General features: G+C 41.3%; 1 protein-coding gene across 3 annotated transcripts in view; it reads right to left on the reverse strand.

Annotated features, from left to right (window-relative positions):
* Nucleotides 1–19803, reverse strand: part of PELI1 (pellino E3 ubiquitin protein ligase 1) — a 43006-nt gene extending 23203 nt beyond the window's left edge. For 2 of the 3 annotated variants that reach the window (XM_009096221.4, XM_018921086.3), the window contains exon 1: nt 19494–19803. Coding sequence is in view for 1 of the 3 variants with exons in the window: in XM_018921084.3 (XP_018776629.1) it covers nt 7276–7330 (55 nt within the window). In the remaining 2 variants the exon portion in view is untranslated. Of the gene's footprint in view, nt 1–7275; nt 7441–19493 lie in introns of all 3 variants that reach the window. The other variant, XM_018921084.3, reaches the window with a different exon arrangement.
* Nucleotides 19804–21610: the final 1807 nt, after the last annotated feature.

Here is a 21610-nt window from a genome sequence, read left to right on the forward strand (position 1 = left end):
TCAGAGGGCTGCCTCCTCTCTGCAAGCCAAGGGTCAGGTTTGCACAGTGGCCTGCTAGGAGATGTCAGAGCTCTGTACGAACACACTGGGTTCAGCACCTCTGTTTCCTGTACTTTTGACTGTCAAGGACATCTTTTTAGGAATACTTTAAATACTTTTTTATGAGCTCAGGTACAGAACAAATGTTACTTTAAGCAGTAACCCAAGAGCACAAGACCTGATTACTTGTCACATGGTCAATAGGTTTCTAATAGAGGAATAATGAACTATGTCCTGATGCACTAAAAGATGCCCCTTAAAAACTAAGGTGAACCAATTTTTATGCTAATACAACTTGCATTTATACATAAACACAAAAATAACTTTTTGCACCCTTTAGTTCTCATGTGCATCACCTCCTACAGCCAGGAATTCAAACAGTACAGTTCCAATGCCTTCTGGGGTTGGACCCCCTGCCTGTTCATAGTTTGTTACTGCTCAGTGAAAAAAAATCCCACCCCAGTTGATCAGATCTTTTTCTTTTCTTTCTAATCTCATAGGCAATGCATGATTTAGCATATACAGGCACAATACTTTACTTCCTACACTTCTAATCCAATTTGGTTAAGAGGTTTATTGCTTATAAAAATAAACAGGCATTTGCACTTTACCTCTATGCAAGCACTAACACCTAACAAAAAAAAGGTCATTCCCAAATAGTAGCAGTTCAGTGCTAGAGATGCCATTCCTAAGTTCTACTCCTTAGCTGAGGCAGAAATACATTTACTTCTTTAGAGGTACAAGGGAGAACTGGGAGCTACTCTTGGCTCCTGTCACTTGCAATGTTTGGTATTATTGTGCCAAATATATTCCCAGCAAAAAAAGCCCAGGAGAGAATACCTCAACCACGGAGATGTGTCACTATAGGACACGAAAGAACACAAGCGCACACCTCTGTTCTCAAGGTGAAGAGAAAAAAGGAAGTTTATTTTCTGACTCCAACATTTATAGTTTTCCAAAAGTGACAGTGGATTGAAGGGTGACAGTGCCACCTCTCCAATGACACTGGACAAACTAACTGTCCATCAAATTTCTCCTCTTTCATAAAAGAATGCAAAACAATGTTATTTGCAGAAAGTGTGAGAAAGTTCGCTACAAAAATGTCAACATTAGAAGGCTTAGAAAATCTTAAAAAAATCAGGGTGTCAGAGAGGGAGATGTACTATTTCTATAGAGACCCAAGGGACTTTGGTCTGACCATATGGTCAGGTTTTAATTAACAGCTAAGGAAATCATTGTTTCACATTTGACTTACAGTTGCAGGTTTTCAAGGTTATCACTAGTTTCAAACTTTCAATTTTCTATGTCCAAAGAAAAATGTTACTTTTACATAAGGGATGTTACTTTTACATAAGGGAAGGTATCTAACCTGATATGGGAACTTTAAACTAGTACAGCCTTCAGTTACAAGTGGAAAAAGAACTATTCCCAAGAATGTGGGTCATAAAAGATAAGCGAAGGCATTTTGGTACTAAGACAGTAGTCTGTCTGTTTTCAAAAGAGTCAGGCATTTGAAATCTGTATTGCTTCTTGTCTACTCAGCATATGTCAGACAAAATTTAGCAGATGAAGACAAAGGCAATTTTAGATGGTTGAGTACAGGGAGAGTGACAGGCACTGTGGCAGAACATTTTTCCAGCAAATGCCAAAGTGATGCACCCATTGTATGGCAGTGTTAAAAAGTTCAGCTGTAGTTTCATGGACTGCCCCAGAATTTTCAAGGATGCTACGTCACACTGCAAACTCTAATGCAATTACATTAGCAAGGCAGCACTTTGACTCCGTAATTCTACCAGCAAAGAAAATGTTCCTGAAGACAAAAAAATGTTCTTCCTTGATCCAAAAGAATTCCACAGGAGAATTTTGTGTGAATATAAACCTTCAAAATTTGGGCTAGGAACTAAGACTCTTAAAACTGATGTTTGAGAACACAAGTTCAGAATATTTCTCATCAACTAATGATAGTTTATTTATTTGACATAAAATGTTCAAGCAAAGCAGCTGAACAATTTCTTCTGGAAAAAAAAAAAAAAACCAAATAAAAAAACCCCCAAAACACTAAACAAAAACCCAAGCTTAAAGATCTACGTGGGTCAGTACTCTGGCTCTCTGTACTTACCAACTCACATTTCAAAGCTACCAGGAGAAGCCTCCAAAGCAAAAAAAAAAAAAAGGTTGAAAAGTTAGAGCTAGATTTGAACTAACACAAGCATGAAATAAAATCTGCATTTCTTTCTCTTTCAGGCATTTTTCTGACATGCAGAAGTATCTTCTTGCAAACTCACTTCTAGTAATGACCTTTGCTCCGCACTTTGTACCTGGATGCCTTGAGAGCCAGATTTTGTGCAAAGAATTACTTGTTTTCTCTCAAAGAAGAATTTTTCCATTCAGGAAATAGGAAACAGTATTGGACAAATACACTGAAAAGTGCATACAGCCACAAAACCCAGCAGTTTTGACAGCACCACAACCAAGTAATTTTTGAACAGTACCAGACTATTCAGAACACAGCACTTTAAAGAGTTTGGAAATAAATTTCACATGATTTACAGCACCAATTATTTATTAACCACATTGACTGGTTAATATAGTACAGACTTCTTCCTTTCTGAACCTTGGGAAAGAGATTAAGAGAAGCCTCCACTTTAACCCATACACTGCCTGTGTGGGTATCTTCCATGGAAACCTTAGGCGCTGTTTTTCCAGCACAGCAAAGTTAACAGCAACAGTCTAGTCTGGAGAAGCCATTTCACTTGCCCCTTTCCATTCAGCCATTCAGTGCAGACTGATTAATTCCAAGAAATCTGGCTCTTCTGAAGTGATCTTTGCAAGCTTTTCAGGGTAGATTGGCCCTGTCTGGACTAATATTGTTTGTGAACATTGCTTCAAATTGGTAATAACAACTCACAGCTGAGCGGAGCCTCGTTCACACCTATTCTTAGAGGTTTGTCATCTGTAACTCTTGTGCTTAGCGATGCCTCCTGCCATCCCTTTGTAGAGCAGATGGCTCAGAGGTAATGAACTGTCATGGGGCAACCTTAACACAAATAGACACTACCCAGATTCAGAGATGTCTGATACATTCAAGCTTCTGGACCAATGCCAATTCAAAGTAAAACAAAACAACCAAAAAAAACCCTCAAACATTTAAGGAATATAATCTGTGTAATTAACTATTCAACTGAAATACTAAAAAAACCTAAAGAATATCAAATATGGCAAAGTCATTGGACCCAACTCAACACTAGACACCCAGCATGACTTTATGAAGTGTCAGGTGAGTTTTGATGAAAATTACAAGTTTGTCAGGCTGATCATCAGAGCTGCCTTTAGCACTCACCGTGTGTTGCCTCTATGCAACTCAGTGTCAGAACAAATTTTTAAGCATGCTCAGTCTCACTCCACTAACATCAACCCCAGCTGTAGAACAGATATTCCCTAAACATAAAGGAAAGAAATCAGCCACTGTTACACCTCAACTTTTTAAAACACTGAAGTAATTCTGCACTTTTAATCCACACACTTACATCAGTGAAATGCTAAATATCCCCAAAATAAACCTTGAACCATACAAATAACTAGAGCACTGTCAGAAGCTTGCTCTCCTCAATTTTATAATAGTTTTCCTGGCATGCAAACATGACTGCTAGGACAAAAAGATGCAAGGTCAACCACTCTGACATGTTACCAACACTATACAATGTTACAAAACCAACACGAGGAGTATATAATCTCCAATAATTTTACTGGAGTTTCTGAGGTGAAGTATTTTTATTTTAGTAATCAATTCCAAGCTGAGGCTTTTTTTCCTTGTTAGAAGGGAGGCACTTAATTTAAATTGCAGAAAAAATTTTAAAAACCCAAAACCAATAAAAACAGGTAAGCACAAAAAACCTATTTGCTCTAAAAGTCTTCACTTAAAATCCAATTTGTGGCCTAAGCTTAAAATCTAACAGTTATAGTAGCTCTCCCGTATCAGACATAAGATACACTTTTTTCATTTACTCAAAAGAGTGACGTAAATATATGCCCAAAATGCAGACTCCTAGCTGTTGACACAAAGTTTCAGCCCTGACACTTGCCCAACAAGAACTGTGAGTTAGAGCTTGGTGCCCATGGAGCAAAGCACCGCTTTTGGGAACAACTGCATATTGCCAGTTTTGTGACAGAGACCTGAATTTTACTGCTTCTGCTATTAAAACTTACGACTAAGCATCCTCACATTTGCTCTACTAGGATTTGCCAAAGCCCAGCTGCAGGACTAACTATACGTTTTACTTGTTCTAGGTCCTTCTTTTTAAAAAGAGGACTGAGCCTAACATGAAGGGGTGCGAGTTAAGGAATTACTGGATTTCTATTCACAGCTAGACCTGTCTCTTCCAGTCATCCTCTCCCATTCAGCAATATGAAAATCCTCACACGTTACTTACTAATTATTTAATTAATACATTTAAATAAATGTCTTTGTTTCCCAAAGACATAGCACGTTGCTTATTCCTTAACTTTTAATATACAAGTCTACCTAAACCATAACAATTGTATAAGAAAAAGAAAGGCTGCAATTCTCACCCCCAAAACAATACCACTATGATTGTATACAGTGAAGCAGCAAGATTTATCTTTACAGGCAAAAAAAAAAAAAGTTAAGCAGAGATAACAGAAGGCCTAACACAAAGGGGCATTGAAATATTATAGTCAAAACTCTCAGAGAAGTGGCAGCCAACTGAAATCAAAGATCATAAGAAAAGCTTTCTTGTTAATCGAAAGCAACATAAAATCTCAGTTCAACCACAAATGCACAGAGTAATCTAAGCCAGTTCCAGTGTACAGAAGACCGAATCCTTTGACAGAACTTCAGCCTTTCAGGTAACTGCCTGCAAACTCAACATGCTCCAAAGATGGTTTTTACTGTCACAAATGAAGATTCTCTAATTAAATTTTAAAAAGTAAAAATACTTGCAGCCTGTAAGTTTAGCCCAGATTGGAATTCTGCAATAAGATACTCTTCCTTAAGTGTCTTTTTAAAGTGTGCCAAAACCATTAGTTAAAAGGATAATCTAAATAAAGCCTTTGTTAAAAAAATAAAACTACATCATGCCATGCCTGGAACAGCTAAGGTACTGGTCAGCAAGGAAGGATTATTGCCTGTCATAGTAACAAAGCAGAAGACTTAGTTCTCTCTCTCTTTTTATTACTATATTAAGCTTTCCCAATGTTTCACAAAAATAAAACTGAGACTTTTAGCTCATCTGATTAGCAGATGATCAATTGTACTAACTGACTTTGTTTCAAAGCATACTATTCCAAAAAAAAAACCCTAAAAAAACCCCTAGAAAAGGCATGCTAAGTAAGGAAAAGAAATTAAGAAATTGAAGTCCATATTCTGTTTTTCATCATCTACCAGGTCGCTTCACCAGACCTGATACCTGAGCCCAATTATGCAGCTAAGTAAGGATTCAGCTGCACTGAAGGCAACTGAATTCAGCAGCATAAGCAAGATCACTATCAGCCTACCTATGCAAGACTGCACTAGAGCAAATCTTGGCTGGACATGTAATTTAATTCACCACTCTGATTCTGGATAAGCCCCAGACCTTCAAAATAACTACAGTGCCATCAGAGACAATGTTCACTGTCAGGTACAGTATTTGTGTACTGTTTCTCTGAAGAGATGAAGCACATAAACGCCAGGCACCCTCCAGCTTCTGAAGCCACAAGCTTCAACCCTGTTTCACAGCTCTTCCTAGAGTTTTTCCAAGTGTTTTTAGCCTATGTACAAGTGCTTGAACACAGCAAGTCCTCTCAGACCACCATGTTTCATTAGACAGAACCTCTTCCTAATGCATTTTCCAACAAGACTCTCAAGTTTTTAAAACAAAGCTGTAACACCTACATTACTTTTAAAGGTCTACACCATACCGCACGACCTCTTGAGCTTCCCCTTGAAACATACTGACAGAGTTTAGGAATTTTGGACTAAGAATTCACTCACGACAGAAACTTGACAGAAAATCAAGAGGCACACTGAAAAACAGGGCTGATCAGAAACTAAAATAAATATGCAGCATGAATTCAAGTCAGCAAACTCATGTTGAATAATGAAGTGGTATTTCCCACACCTAAAATGTTTCAGGCTGTTAACCACCAATACTGACTGCTCATAACTAGTTTCAGGACTTTGGCAGTTGAAACAGAAATAGCAGCCATACTGATAGCTTTGATCATGAAAAACATTATTATGATTAGCATCTCATGCCTATTTGCTCCAATTCCCTGAGATGTAAAATCAAACTATAAACATTTTCAAAATTATATGCCAGAAGTCCTCTTGCTATTAATCACAGCTCTTAATTTCACTAGCATTAACTCCACTTGTAAACTGGTCTAAGCAAGGTAAAGTTGATGTTCTCACAACACCTTATTACTTTGGTTCAAGCAATACTGAGAGAAGGCAGCAGCTGCTGTCCTCAAACCAGAGGGCCAAGGAAAAAGAACAAGCCACAGATACATTCACAGGCAAAGCTACAGAAAGCAATGCAAGAACTTTAAGCCTACCACATCAGAAGGATACACAGTCAGTCTAATAACAAAACTTAAGGCATAGCTCCCTGAACCTCTAAGGAAACTCCCACAATTAATTTGTTTCTCTTGAGTTAGTGAGAAAATTCAGCTCATGGAAAAGCTCTGTTCAGCAGATCTGGAGTAAAGACAGGCCAAGGACTGCGTAGCTCAGATCTGGGGAGGGGGAGCTATGTGCGTGCACAGTCCAGGGAGATGAGATGGAGAAGGCATTACTCTCATCAGGCACCAAATATTGTATCAGAGCCTCTGGAAATAACCTTAGGTAGAAATCCAAGATTACGTAAATTTGGCACAGATTAGAAGGCATGTCACTAATAATCTGCATTCTATAAAAGCTATGGTTGCTGCAGAGAGATATTATCCAATGAATTACTAAAGCCATTCTCTTCCACTTCTTTTAAAAAAATATAGTGATTAGAGGACAAATACCTTTACGGATAGTTACAGCAAGACAATAGAAGTAGTTTGTGTTGTTCTACACTTGTACTTTGAGCAGCTTATCTCAATCAAAATCTCTCAGAGGTAAATAAAAGCTCTATTTGAAAGGAACTCTAGAAGTAGTTACCAAATTCTCTAGATGAAAAATTTGAAAAGAGATCATGTTCAAGTAAAGAAGTTTGTTCTTGTAGAACAACTGTGCAGATGCAAACTCACCGTGTCCAAGCCCCTCGAGATTGTACCCACGCTTCCACTTGGATTTACGATACATAATCAAAAGCCTCACGCGCAGAGGGAAAGGGACCTGTTGATGATGGTGGCTGTCAGCAATGAGCTGAGCTCAGTTAGCTGCTAGTGCAGACAGGACAACGATTTTCAACACTGCGAGAGAAAGCCAGAGTGAGACCATATGGTTAAGCCCCATCCACATCAGCAATTGAGAACTGTCAGCTGGCAGAGGCACAGGTAGGAGATCCACCTGTCACTCACAGCCACTGTAAAGAATGGTTTCCTAGAGGCCGGCTCAGTGTCTCCCGGAATAAACACGTCTTTGAACACAGCGTACACCCTTCTCTCCAGTCAGTACTCCTAGTGCAAAGCAACTCAAATGCTCAGTTCTTCAACATTACTGAGGGAATTCAGTTGCCAGTTGGTACACTCAAAATCTACTGAAATTTAAGAATATGTTCTGGAATTATACTGGATAAGTCATAGTTTTACATTTACAGAAGATTGTCAGTTGCAGGTAAGCATTAGACAGGTGCTGTCAGCAGACACCCTGGCTGTGTGTTATTTAAAACCATGCAAAATAAAGGGATGAAACTGGCTTTAACTTTAAACTACTTAGAGTAAGGGCAGTTGGACCAGATAATGACCAGAGCTCTCTTCCAAATTCTTCTCTTCATTGACAAACCTGGCCACTAGCACAGAGGCATGAGCTTTGCACGCAAAAACAGAAGTCCTGCATCAGAGAGCTGCTATTTATCACCTATTTCCATGACTTCAGGAATGCCTGAACTTAGTTGCTAATGTATAACAGGAACACATTCTGCAGTTAAACAGTTTTAAGGTGTCACAAAGCACTGCTGCCTGAAAAAGCAACAGGCCTGCCAGTGGCCCAGCAGCTACATGGCACAAGGTTCTGCACAACCCTGATTTCCACAGACCACTCTTCTCAAATGGATTTACTCAGTGACGAGTGCACCTGAACAGATGACAGGTGCCAAGAGTTGGGACCACCTTCCATATGAATGTGTTCATTTCCAGAAAAATAGTAAAATTGTGTATTTTTAAACAAATGGACTAAATAATAGTGAGATAACAGGAAATAAGAATTTATTTCTGAGCAGTACTTAAAAGCTATGTTAAATCTTGAAAAAAAAGGAAAATTTACTCCCATTTTTAACTAGCACTAGCTTTGTTTTCTGTATGCTCATTCTTCTATTCAACTTTTGTTCTTTTAAGTAGCAGAAGCTATATTCATCAGTAAAAGACCGCTTAGTACAACAATAATCTTATTAGCATGAATATGGAGTTAAAACTAAGCTTATATGAAAGATGGTGTAAAACTAAGCTTGAAAACAAGCACATTAACAGCAACAAATGAAAAAAATTAAAATTCTGTCTCAGTTACAAAAACACACTTGGAACAATCTATAGTTCTGTCTTCATCAAGGCTTAGTCATTTCCTGTACACTTATTTTCTTCCCATGGGAGTATTTTGTCTGCTCATATTAATACAAGGTACCTCCATAATCAGTTGCTACAATAAAACTTGGGATACACCAATGTTAACACAGGTTACGGTCCAGTTGGAAAACTCTTCCACCAACAATTCTTCTGAATTGGTCACTTGGTTGGGAAAGCATCTTCTGACACTGCCTGGCAAAAATAACCGGCAGAAACTAAACAGCCCCAAATAGAGACTCCAGTACACTGTTGGGAGTGGAATGAGAAGACAGGTGTAGGTCACAAAATACAGTATTTGAAAATTGTGAGACAATATCTGAAGATTGTCAAAGCTGAAATAACATTCCCAAAGACTAATCAGCATCTCTGAGATGAAGTAAAGTCTGAAATATAAACTGTGGCTGAGAACTACATACCTGACTTAAAACCATGCTTAGTACTTCAGCATAAGAGTGAGGTCTAAGAAAAACCACCAACTGCCATGGTTAAGCTTACAATATAAACTAACTTGGAATTCCCACATACTTTAACTACAAGGATTATTATTAACAGGGAATGTAGAACACATTGCGATTTTAAGTATCTCTCTATCAAGAGACTCCCCACTCAGATGTAGGTCTCTGAAACACTAAGCAACTTTACCCTCTGCTAGAGTTGTTAAAGTTACAAAGCAGAAACCAGACTAGACTGCCACTTAGTAAAAGCAGCCTCAACAGAAGGAGTGAAAGGGAAAACCCAGGCTTCACCGAATGCCATGCTGCTCCACATCAACACAATGGAGGGGAATCCTGTTCCACTCTGAGTGCTATGAGCCACCTGGCCAGAAGCCATGCTTATGCAGAGCTATTCCGCCTTGAGGGTTGAAAATAAAAAGAAGAACAGCCAAAATTTGAGGCCAGCAGACACAGCTGTCAAGCAGGGACAGGCAGACCTAAGGACTGTAGCATAACAAACACTCTAGCCCATACTGGTTGGAAGTTTTGCACTTTATCCTATTCTTTCCCTCAGTTATTTCCTTCCTCTTTTTGTCTACCTACCACAATTCCTACTTGTGCTCTGCTTCTCTCTCCTACCTCATCCTTTTTTGTCTCTTCAGAGTCCAAGGTCTTTTTGTCAGGCTTCTTTCTATTCATAAAGCATGGAAGCGCTGAAAAACCAAAGTTCACAATTTTTGGTATGTTCAGCTTCCTGTCTCAGGATTTTATTAAAATGAAGTTTCTTGAAAGACTGTCGACAGGCTCTGCTTTTAACACTGTCCTCAGTCACAACATATCAGTCAGTATTGAAGAGATCACAAATAACGCAGTGGGCTGATTTAGCTTCTACAAATGGAGAGTCTGGCCACTGCAGAGATGTCTGATCTACAGCTCTCACTGACATGAACAGTTCCTAGCCACACAATTAAAGACTGTCATGGTTCTTCCCCAAACTCCTGCAGGGAAAAAAAAATTAAGATGATAGCAGATTGGATGGAACAGCTCTAAGAAAAATCAATAACAGTAACTGTAAAATCTAAAATTAAAGTAAGTCTGGTTTTGATGCTTTCAGTACACACGGTACATTAAATTTGGCATAAGCCCAATGGAACATGAAGTACTCAAGGACAATGTCTGCCAAGAGCTAGAAATACAGTACTTAGTCTTTAAAGAACAAACAGAGAGCCTCAGTTCATTTTTACTTTATGCATCTGAAAAAAAATTAAATCAAGGTGATCTTTCTCTGGGAACATTTGTATTAAATCTAATTGGCATGCTTGGTGCAATGCTGAATGGAACCCATGCCCATTGGCAAAGAATCACTATTTGTCATTCTATAATCCCTTCCACTTGTGACAAAAGGTTACAAACAGATGTTAGACCTCCCCGCATTCCAAAGCACTGTGCTTTCCTGCTCAGCATCAGGTTTGTGCCTCATATATGCCTTCTGCCCGGTCCTCAGTCATGTTGACACTTCTATACATCTGACACAGTGAAAGCAGAAGAAAAATGGGAAGCCTGCACTGAGGGAACTCAGGCTGCACTATCATTTTTTTCACCCACCTTCCCATTTGTTGGTACTTCATTAGTTTACATGCCTCAAAGCAGAGCAAGGTTTGATTAGTAGCTGAATAGTTACTTGCATTTCTGAAGCAGACTCTAAACATTAACAAATTAAAAATCAACACACCTGTGAGTTCCTTACCTTTCTTAAAATAAGGACAAAAAACAAGAGACAAGCCTAACATCCATCTGGGGCTTTGGAGACATCCTGCACCATCTCAGCACACAGGTTCCTCTCTCTGCCATCTCCTATGTCTTGAGCTCTTTCCTAACTGAACAGGAGAGCAGAGCACAATTCCACCTTTGTTATGTCTCAGCCACAGCCCTGCCCTGAGAAACTGGAGCAGCAAGCGAAGAAGAAATAGGCAATGCTACACTTGACACCAGCCCGAAGTAAGTCAAGAAACCTCTCATGCCATCTCACTCTACATGCTAGCCAAGCACTATCTGAATCTTTAAAGCCATTATTTCTTGGTGATTGGGGTTATGAACTATATAAAGCAGCCAGATAAATCTGACTTTTACTCCTCCTCATTAACAGCTCTAAAATAATAAGACTCAAGAGACTGAAAGACACCAGACCCATGATTATTAACTTGATCATGTTCACTCCTCCCTATGACTGATCTCTCTTAGCTTTAACGTAAGCATTAACTCTTCCCTCACCTTTTGGATCAGGCTCCTCTTTCTGCTCCTGTTTATACTTGGCAACTTGAATGAGTCCCTTCCCTAAGTTGGGGAAGTAAGAGAAAGGCAACAAAAATTTTTGTAGCACTTCTCCTCTTGAAGCAGAGGTTCCTCTTGCTGTCTATGCACATCTGAAAAGAGTGATATATGAATGCTTATTTCAATGAGGAAAAAATTAAATAGCCCATATATATTGACACAGGAATTCAGAAGTAGTTGCTGTATCTAAGTCACAAATCGTTTATAAGCCCACACTTTCTACTAGAGCATCCTGACCTTTCTCAGCCAGCAGTGAGAGGTACAAAAACCTACCCTGTGTTCACATCTGCTGCTCAGAAACCCTCTGACAAAGCTAAAATACTGACTGCATAAATATGCACACATGCAAGAAAAAACAATGGATAAAAATAAAAGCTATTTGTGCATTTATTTGCCTGCATGATCAAGTTGAGTTCCTCAACTTCAGCAGGTGGCTGACAGCCTTAATACAGTAATACATCACTTCTTTCAAAATAGACAAGAGAAAAAACCCCACCAAGCTGTTTCTCTCACCATGGTACACTCCAGCCCTCAGGAACAACCTTGAGCAGTTTACAGAAACTTCACCCAACAGGCAACTGCTCACGCTGCACCAAAAGGGAAAGCTCAACTAGAATATTTGACATCCACCAAATGCAGCACCTAATAAATACTAAAACAATTGATGTGGGCTACCAGCAGCATAGCAATTACCTTATTATTAAAGAAAAACAAAAACAAAGATTCAGTATGATGGATCCACCTACTACAGGAATCAAGAGATGATGACTTGGCCATGAAAGTCATCTAAGCACAAAGGTGTGATCACCTGTCTTCAGACTAATATGCATTACAATGTAATTTGTCTAAGGCTTGTTCTGCTAAGCCCAGGGTATGAAATGCAGTTATAAATATATATGATATGTATATATATCTATATATATGTATGTATATTAAACACAATCTTTTAACTTTAAGAGACACAAGGACAGCAGATTAGAGCAGTAAGTAGGGTTTATCTGAAGTGCCAGCACTATCATCACAAGTCTGTCTCAACATTACCACGAGAAAAAGCACTAATGAAACATTAAGTGTCTGCTTTGGACCTTCTGTTTCTCTGCACTACCTACTGAAGAACTGTCACACCTGTGGCCTGTTAAAAAGCAGTTTTTAACTGACTGTCTCTAAGTTTCAGGCCATTCAAGCTGGTTGTCTCCCAACTCTTTATTGAAAGTACATTAAATAAATACTCAAACACTTTGTGGGTGCTGAAATTAGGTGTTACCACAATGACTTGTTTCACAGCTGGACTATTATCTTCTCCCCTTGTAACTATACAACCACACACATAGCGTGTTCATGCCACTTGTGGGCATGATACAGTTTTTTGTGGACTTCTGAAAGCAGCATCCTAAATCTGAAACCTAATTACCATGAAAGCTTGATCATGAAGATGAAAATAGCAGTATTGACTGAACAGTCCATAACACTGGCTTCTCAAATATGAAGTCAACTACTCTGGTTTCCGACACAAGGAAGAACTCTCTCTGTTTTGATCAGAAGATTTTGTAGTATGTTCCTAAATTCAAAAGATGGCAGTTGCCCAGCAAAAAGGAGTCAGATCCAAATCCAAGAGGGAGCACATACTCTACCTCCAATATTAGTAAGGGCCAAAGCCACTTTATTCTCTTGCACTGCAGCACAGAAGTTTAAAGTCATCTTCTGCTAACCTTAAAGTACAGCAGCAATCTAAACACAGCAACTCAAATATCTACCTGCATTTATTTTCTTTTACATTGAGCACTCCTCAGAGTATTTGAAGTGGCTCAGGAAAAAAGTAAACCAAACAAAGGAAAAAAATTAGTGGGAAATGACAGAACTGACATTTTCAGAATATAGCAGTTTATCCCAAGAGGTGCATTAAAAAGTCAAAATGAGCAACAAGTTCTTTAAAAGTAAGTAAATTTCTCTAGTAAGCCTCCATATATGATGAATTGTGCATTTTTACCCCTAACCTCATACCAAATAAACAGTTCAGCTCCACGATCTGACATAAGGATCATTGCTAATTTTCCCTGTTGAAGCTTGTGTTAAATCATGATTAAGGCAATAATTATTCTTGTAAAAATATTTCATGGAACTACAACTGCTTCAGATAAGTGGAAAGGGTATCAAGGTAGCATGAGACAAAAATCTCAGTATACGTATTAACGCTTAAAGAGAAGAGGAGCCTTGAGATTTCTTACCAGAAATTCTTCAGGGACCAATTTTATCATTTAACATGAACAATTTGTCTTAGAACAAAAAAAAAAAAAAAAAAATACAGATGGAGTACCCAAGCTTGTATGATTTTAAAAAATCAAGTCCTTACTGTTTAATACTGCTAGACTATTAAAAGCAGAAGGATCTGGGAATAGAGAAAGTGGGCATTTTGGAAAGGCATGATCTTGATGCAAGGAAAGGAATTACAAACATATGGAAGCCCAAGCCTAACTTTGTGACTAGTTAAACCTCACCTTACAGCATCCCAAAGGATGTGATGTTTAAGGGGGCCCTATGTGCAGGCTGCACAGGCACAGGAGCTGCCTTTCCTAAAACCTACAGTTCTACCCAGGTGCCTTGCAAGCTGTTCCAGACATCACTGATGAATTTCTGGGCAAAGATGACCAGCTGAGTGAAATGTTTCAAGCTAGACCTAACCCAGAGATGCCAGTTTGAACTCTCCTGACCTAAAGAACAATGAAGCCATTAGTGGTTTTGGCCCAGATGAAGGGGTTGCCATCCATGGGGATAAGCTGGCAGGGACAAACTAACCCAACAGCTGCAACTTTGCAGTTGTTCACTGCATGATTCAGATAATTAAGCAGAAACACTGAAGAGACAAGCAGGACAGTGTGAGATGAACAAGTCACATCACCAAGTTTCTTCTCACTATGCCTTCACAAATTCTTGCAGGCCTTGAGCTCCACCAATGTCAAATGTCAACAGTTTTCTCAACAAAAACCAAATCAGTGCCCTCAAATTCAAATTCTATTCCCTACCTTGTCCATAAAGTAAGGAAAAGAGGCACCCCAGCTCAGAAAAGAGTATTTTCAAGCATTTGTAATAAAACCCAAAGGGTTATATAGTTACAGAAACATTACAAACTTGAAATACAAGCAGCTAAGTACATCCAGACAGATTAATCAACTGGCAATGCAAGGAAAAGACCCATTGATAGTGGTCTATTTAAAAGAAAAGTCTGGCTAGGCAGGGATTTGTGCTTTATTATTTTTTTCTGGGTTTTGGTTGCATTGGGGTATTTTTTTGGTTTTGTATCTTCAAGTCCTAGCTCCAACAAACTATTCCCCAGAGAATCCTACTTTACTAACTTACTCCAAACCCATAACCTGCAAGTACCTACACATTCATATATCTCAGTCACACAAAACCTCAATAAATCCACAAAATATTATCTAGTAGCTATTCATATTATCAACCACCCTTAATAATAACAAAAAAAAAAATCCAGAGATCATTTCTGGTTTGGGCCTTTTTAACCATAGCCTTTCAATACCCTCCTTGCCCACACATATACACACACCCTGATGTAGCCAGGCCAGCATCTCCCTGCTCCAAATATCTCTGTACTACTATTAAAAAAAACTCCTCACAAGGAATGCTTTTCTCCCTTCTAAAACACATTTATGCAATTAATCTCTACAAACAAGGCAGGCACAGAAAAACATCTGGTTGGCATGGTTGTCTAGCCAACATCAAGGCAGACCAAGAGCAATCTGAGCCAGCACTGACATATATCCCAAGTCTTCATCAACATATACAAGTGAACAAGGAAAGTGAGTGTGAATTGAGCAAAGTGTCTTCCTGACAGGAATATAATTACTGGACCAGAGTAAGAGGTTTTAATCACTTCTAATCTAAAAACTGCAATATAGCTTTAATTAGAAGAGAAAATTTATAGGATACTCCCAATCCTGAAACCACAGCCAGAAATTCACTGCAAGGTTTAGTCCACTCTGCTCTTGAGAATGAGATTCAAGCCCAAAATTCAGCATTTACATAAGTACCATGGGTGCCATTCAAGTCACTGTGATTAAATCCAGCAGCATGGATTAAAACCAAGGTCAGCAGATTAATTTTTATTACCTGCTCCTGAACTGAGCCATGCTCCTGCATGGCAGGCTCCAGAGGATACCATCAATCCTTAACCAAACACTCCCACCCAGGCACTGCATTCAGCCTCAACCAAACAAGCTGCTGACTCCTTCACACTTGAGCCCACGTCCCCAAATGCCACCTCACACACCAGCCTGGAGACATTGCTGGAGCAGGACTGGTACCGATGAGCACCCACCTCCAGCACAGGGTGCCAGCAGAGGACAACAGCTTGTCCCTGCAAAACCTGTAGTTTCAATCAACTATTTCACAATCACTCATCACTACAGGCTTATTCCAGAGAGGTCACTTTGAGCAGCTAGGAACATTTGGTGCTACCAATCACGTTACATGGGTCAGCAAAAGAAGGCCATGCCATAGGGCCCACCGAGATAGCCCAAAAGCTGTGCACTCACTCGAGCAACGCATTTAAGAACCTCTGCCTGCCTGAAGAAAAAGCTTCTTTTCAAACCAATAAAATACAGGATGCTTGTAAAAGAACATACTGATAGTGTGCAAGAGTGTCATTTTTCTGCAAATCAAGTTATTTTCAAAGAGTTTTTAGTGCTTTTAGCAGAAGGCAGAAACAAGTAGACCTTGCTTTTATTTTTTTTAAGTTTCAGAAGGATTTCTAGCAGGAAAAAGAGCTTCCATCTTTTTTAACTTGAAAAGCAGGCTTTTGAATACAATGTTTTGTATTCAAACATTTTAAAGAAGAAACACAATCATTTGTAACTACTAATTGCCACTACAAAATGTTAAGGCCGCAAAAAACATGCCATCATGGTACCCTATTGCCCCAGCCCACCCCCAAGCAACCACTGGAGAGCCTACAGCAGCACAGGGATAGAGAAATGCATCCCACGACCTGCCCACCATCTCCTGAGAGGCACAAAGCCACTAAAGTTTTGCCTAACTGACACGATTTTTCATAACTAAATTGATATTTGACCTTCTTCCCCATGAATCTTTTCACCCAGGTAGACTAACTGGGCCTGACTGGAGAAGCAATATTAATTTCAGTAGGACTGGGGAACTACAGTAGCAGTGTGACACTTCCTGGTGCATCCTGCTAACCGGTAGCTTGAAAGGAAACAGAAACAAGATCAGATGGAAACATGCTCACTTTTTTTCCACTGAAACTCAGCAGCGTTCAGCGGCACTCGACCTACTTCCTATCCCATGTCTTTGCTGTCACTTCCTTTGACAGTTTGTCAGCACGCTTGTGAATCTGGAGATTAAGGAATGAATGTCTGCAAGGCAAAGGAGCTGGACTTTTTCACCCTGATGTTCAGTCAAAACTTTTACAATCTAACCAGCAAGGAGCACAGTGACCAGCCAGCAATAAGTACCACAAATTACTGGCATCCAGCAGGAATTGCTAATCAGCTGTGTAATTTCTCTTACAAGTATGCACTTAAAGGTGACTGATTTCTTATGAAACACCCTCATTCTCCCTTTTTTAGCTCAGGGCACGGATTAGCATCTACAAACAGCTTTGGGTTTTCCACTTTCCTGTATTCCAGAGTTCCTGTCTAAAAAGACATTTTATATCAAAAAATACTTGTAATTAGCTCCTTACAGATGAGTAAGAGTTTTAAATACCATTGTCTCCAAGCACATGATCCTCTATTTTGTAACTACAAACTCAGCCACTAGCTATAAATGCTGAAGTGAAAGGATCCTGTTTTCCATGCCTGGTTTCTCAATAGAAACCAATATTGCCTTCAAAATACAAAATGGTTGTAGCAAAGGTATTATATTAAATTCTTCTTTAACTGAAATTACACTAGTAGTTACTCAAAATGTTAATTTCTAAGATGAACATTAGCATGGTGACCTGCTGTGTTGAGAAATATATTCCAGTGTTTAGTAAGAATGGAAACATTCATGAGGCACACGTTACACACGACTTTACTCAGCGTAACAGTAGGTGCTCCTACATGTTTAATTCATTTGGAAAAGGAGATGTTGAAGCTTAAGGTACCCAGCAGCAACCTACATACAACCAAAATGCATTCCTAAAGCTTCCTGCCAGGCCATTCACACGACTTCAAAGAGTTAGGACACTTCTCTTACACAGCACCAAGAGAGCCTCATTTTCCAACTACCAATGCTCAATTTTCAACAAGCCATGTTTTTTCATGGGGGAAAGGACTGTGGTGGAGAGGAAAGGGGGAAATGTCCTGGGCAGACGTCTGAACTTCAGCTCCACATTACTCACTCCAAAACTGCCAGCCTAACACATTACAAAGCCACACAGACCGCACAACAACGCATGCAAACGAAGATGTGAGCAGCCTGTCCATCTCCACTAACCTACAGGCGCCTTCTGGAACAAAAAAGCAACTGAAGATGTATCATCAACAGGTCATCCGGCTGCTTCCTTGTGGGAAAAAAAATTTGAAACGCTGCTGAACAGAAACCGGAAATGGCCTTTTTTTTTTTTTTTCCCCGGGTCTCCCCCCGCCTCCCATACGCGTTCAAAATAAAAAAAAAAAAAAAAAAAAAAAAAAAAACCCACCAAAAAACCTACAGTCCTTCAGATGTAGGAGCGCCAGCTTCTAGCTAGCTGAAAGGCTTTGTGATTTTCCTTATCAAGTACTGTTTTTTCAAGGCAGAGGAGTCACAGAAAAAATAGCAAAAAGGGGTGGCCTGTAAGGCCAGAAGCACGAGCATTAACAGCCAGACTGCTTTTTGCTCTCATGTATTCCAGAAGCTGCATTTTGCAGAGGTGAAGCAGCTGCAGTTTTCGAGGTGGCAGTTAAAACAAAAACAAGGGGGGTTGGGGCAAGAAAAAAGCTTCCGGTATAAAAACGTAACTGCTTTAAAATATACCCTTTTTCTGAGGAAAATTATTGGGCTAAAAACACAACTGCTCCTTCTCTCCCCTGCCTTTTGAATATCTTCTCTACAGCTGTTGCAGGCAGAAATGCCCCCCTCGTACTAAATCGTCCTGAAAACATATTATTTAACTAGGTGAAAACAAGAGTGAAAAGAAAAACCGGACACAAGTTGCGCTGGACGGCGGGCTGCTCACAAAAGAGCCAAGGCTGAGAAGATGGGAGAGAAACCCTGCAATTCTCCCAACGATCTTAAAATAAAGACACAACTTACCCACCGCCCAACTAGATTTTTCCAGAGTAAAACATCATCAAATTTGGAAGAGCTAGGGATTAAAAAAAAACCAAAGAAAACGAAGCAAGCTTTCCCAGAAAGATCTTTCAGGTTAACAACAGCCAAACAAAATCCCCCTTTGTTTTGTTGTCACCCGCCTGCGTGCTGCTCCCATTCCGCGCTCCGGCACGGGAGCCCGCGATCAATGGACTTGGCGGGGGAGACGGGGGGAGACGGGGAGGGGGGGGGAAGAACTCGTTCTTAGCCCCAAAAAATACACATATTCCACCACCGCCGCCAAAAAAAACCCCATCTACCCCCGAATTCGACAGAACCCTGGTGTTTAAGTATAGAGTGACTTTTTTTTCCTATTTTTTTTAAGTGATGTTTTTCCCGAGGGCAGACGGCTCGGCAGCCGCTCCATGACAAAGAGCTTCCCCAGCACATTCAGCCCCAGAGCGGGGCCAACTCCGGGTGGGTGGGAAACAAAAAAAGACAAAGAAAAAAAAATAAAAGAAGACAAAAAACTTCCCAAACCTGGGCGGGAAAAAAAAAAGAACGAAGAATAATTTTAGAAACAACAAGGGAGCTCTGCAAGGCGCAGTACAAAGCGCGCAGGGCGGCGGGAGGGGAGGAAGGAGCCCGAGGAAGGCAGGAAAGGGGCAGGCCCCCCACCCCTTCGACAGCGGCGCGTGGATGGGGCTGTGTCGCGACAGGCGCGATACTCACCGCGGGGAGGAAGGAAACGGGCAGAAGAGGCACCCCACGCCGGCAGGCCGGGAGCGGGGGGAAGGGGCAACCTCAGCCTCCTCACGGCTCCGCGGAGGGCGATAGTTCCGACTGGGAGACAAGGGGAGAAGCCTCAGAGCGCTCCCCTCCGACCGGCAGGACTCCGGAGGGCCGGCGCTGCGAGCCACAGGCGAGGAGCAGCGGGAGCAGCTGCCGAGAAGCAGCCGGGGAGCAGAAGCCGATACTGATGGTGGCCGCCGGCTCCGCCGCCCTCACACCGACTACCGCGCGCCGCCCCCCAGCCCCGCCTCACTGCGCGCCACACCGGAGGGGCGTGGCCGAGCCGGGACACGCCCCTTTCCCGCCCTCAGGGCATGGTGGGAGTTGTAGTTCCGTGCCCCCGCGCCGCGCTGAGCACGGCCCGTGTGCCCGCGCACCTGTATCCAGGTGTGTGTCCGTGTGCAGATCTGTGTGTGTGTGTCCGTGTGCAGGTGTGTGTGTGTGTCCGTGTGCAGGTGTGTATCCGTGTGCAGGTGCGTGTCCGTGTGCAGGTGCGTGTGTGTGTGTTTGCAGGTCTGTGTGTGTGTCCGTGTGCAGCTGTGTGCCTGTGTGCAGGTGTGTGTGTGCCTGTGTGCAGGTGTGTGTGCCTGTGTGCAGGTGTGTGCCTATGTGCAGGTGTGTGCCTGTGTGTAGGTGTGTGTGTGTCCATGTGCAGGTGTGTGTCCATGTGTGCAGATGTGTCCCTCTGTGCAGGTGTGTGTCCATGTGCAGCTGTGTGTGTCTGTGTGCGGGTGTGTGCCCATGTGCAGGTGTGTGTCCGTGTGCAGGTGTGTGTTCCCATGTGCAGGTGTGTTCCCATGTGCAGGTGTGTGTGCCCATGTGCAGGTGTGTGTGTCCGTGTGCAGGTGTGTGTGTCCGTGTGCAAGTGTGTGTCCATGTGCAGGTGTGTGTCCATGTGCAGGTGTGTGTGTCCGTACAGGTATGTGTGCCCATGTGCAGGTGTGTGTGTCCGTGTACAGGTATGTGTGCCCATGTGCAGGTGTGTGTGCCCAAGTGCAAGTGTGTGCAAGTCTTCCTACCTGTGCTCTGCATGCTGTGCAGCGCTGAAAGCCCACAGAGTCCTGAGCTGCCTCTAAAGGAGTGTGGCCAGCAGGTTCCCCCCCTGCCATTCTGCTCTTGTGAGACCCCACCTGGAATGCTGCCCATGGTTCTGGTGTCCCCAACATAAAAAGGACATGGAACTGTTGGAGCAAGTCCAGAGAAGGGCTGTGAAGCTGATAAGAGGACTGGAGCACCTCCCACATGAAAACAGGCTGAGAAAGTTGGGGCTGCTCAGCCCAGAGAAGATTGTGTGGAGAACCATAGCAACCTTCCAGCACCTGAAGGGGGACCTTCAGAGGATCCAGAGGAGCTGTAGCAATAGGATAAAGAGTAATGGGTACAAACTGAAAGAGAGAAAATTTAGGTTGGATATCAGGAAGAATTTTTTTTAATGTGAGAGTCGTGAGATAATGGAATAGGCTGCCCAGGGAGGTTTGGATGCCCCATACCTGGCAGTGTTCAAAACCAGGTTGGACAAGACCTTGAGTCACCTGGTGGAATGGAAGGTGTCCCTATGCAGAGCAGGGTGTTGGAACTAGATGATCTTTTAAGTCCTTTCCAAATCCTTAACATTCTTCAATTCTACAATTCCATGTGTACATGTGTGTGTATGTATACATACATACGGATCTATAGAAAAATGTATGTGTGTGTATATGCCCATATATGTATGTGTATATATATTTATTTCAGCTGAAAGACCCTTCTAGCCACAGAAAAAAAGACTACACTAATTGATTTTGCTCTACGTTTTCCATAACTTACAAGAAATCACAGCCTTGATGTGGTCTTCAATTTTTTTTCTTATACATGTTGAGAAACAGATTTTTAAGGAAATGGGAGTTTTTACCACCACATCATTCAGAAAACAACACGGTCGTGCCCCAGCACAACACACAAAGTCAATAGAGATGCTTTCATAGTCATTCCATCATGAGCTGCTGAAGAATTATCCAGAGTCAGAAACATTAGTGGTGCCAGGGTGTGTAAACTCTACCAGTCATTAACCTGAGTTT

The sequence above is a fragment of the Serinus canaria genome, chromosome 3, assembly GCF_022539315.1.
Source record: "Serinus canaria isolate serCan28SL12 chromosome 3, serCan2020, whole genome shotgun sequence".
NCBI classification, from domain to species: domain Eukaryota; kingdom Metazoa; phylum Chordata; class Aves; order Passeriformes; family Fringillidae; genus Serinus; species Serinus canaria.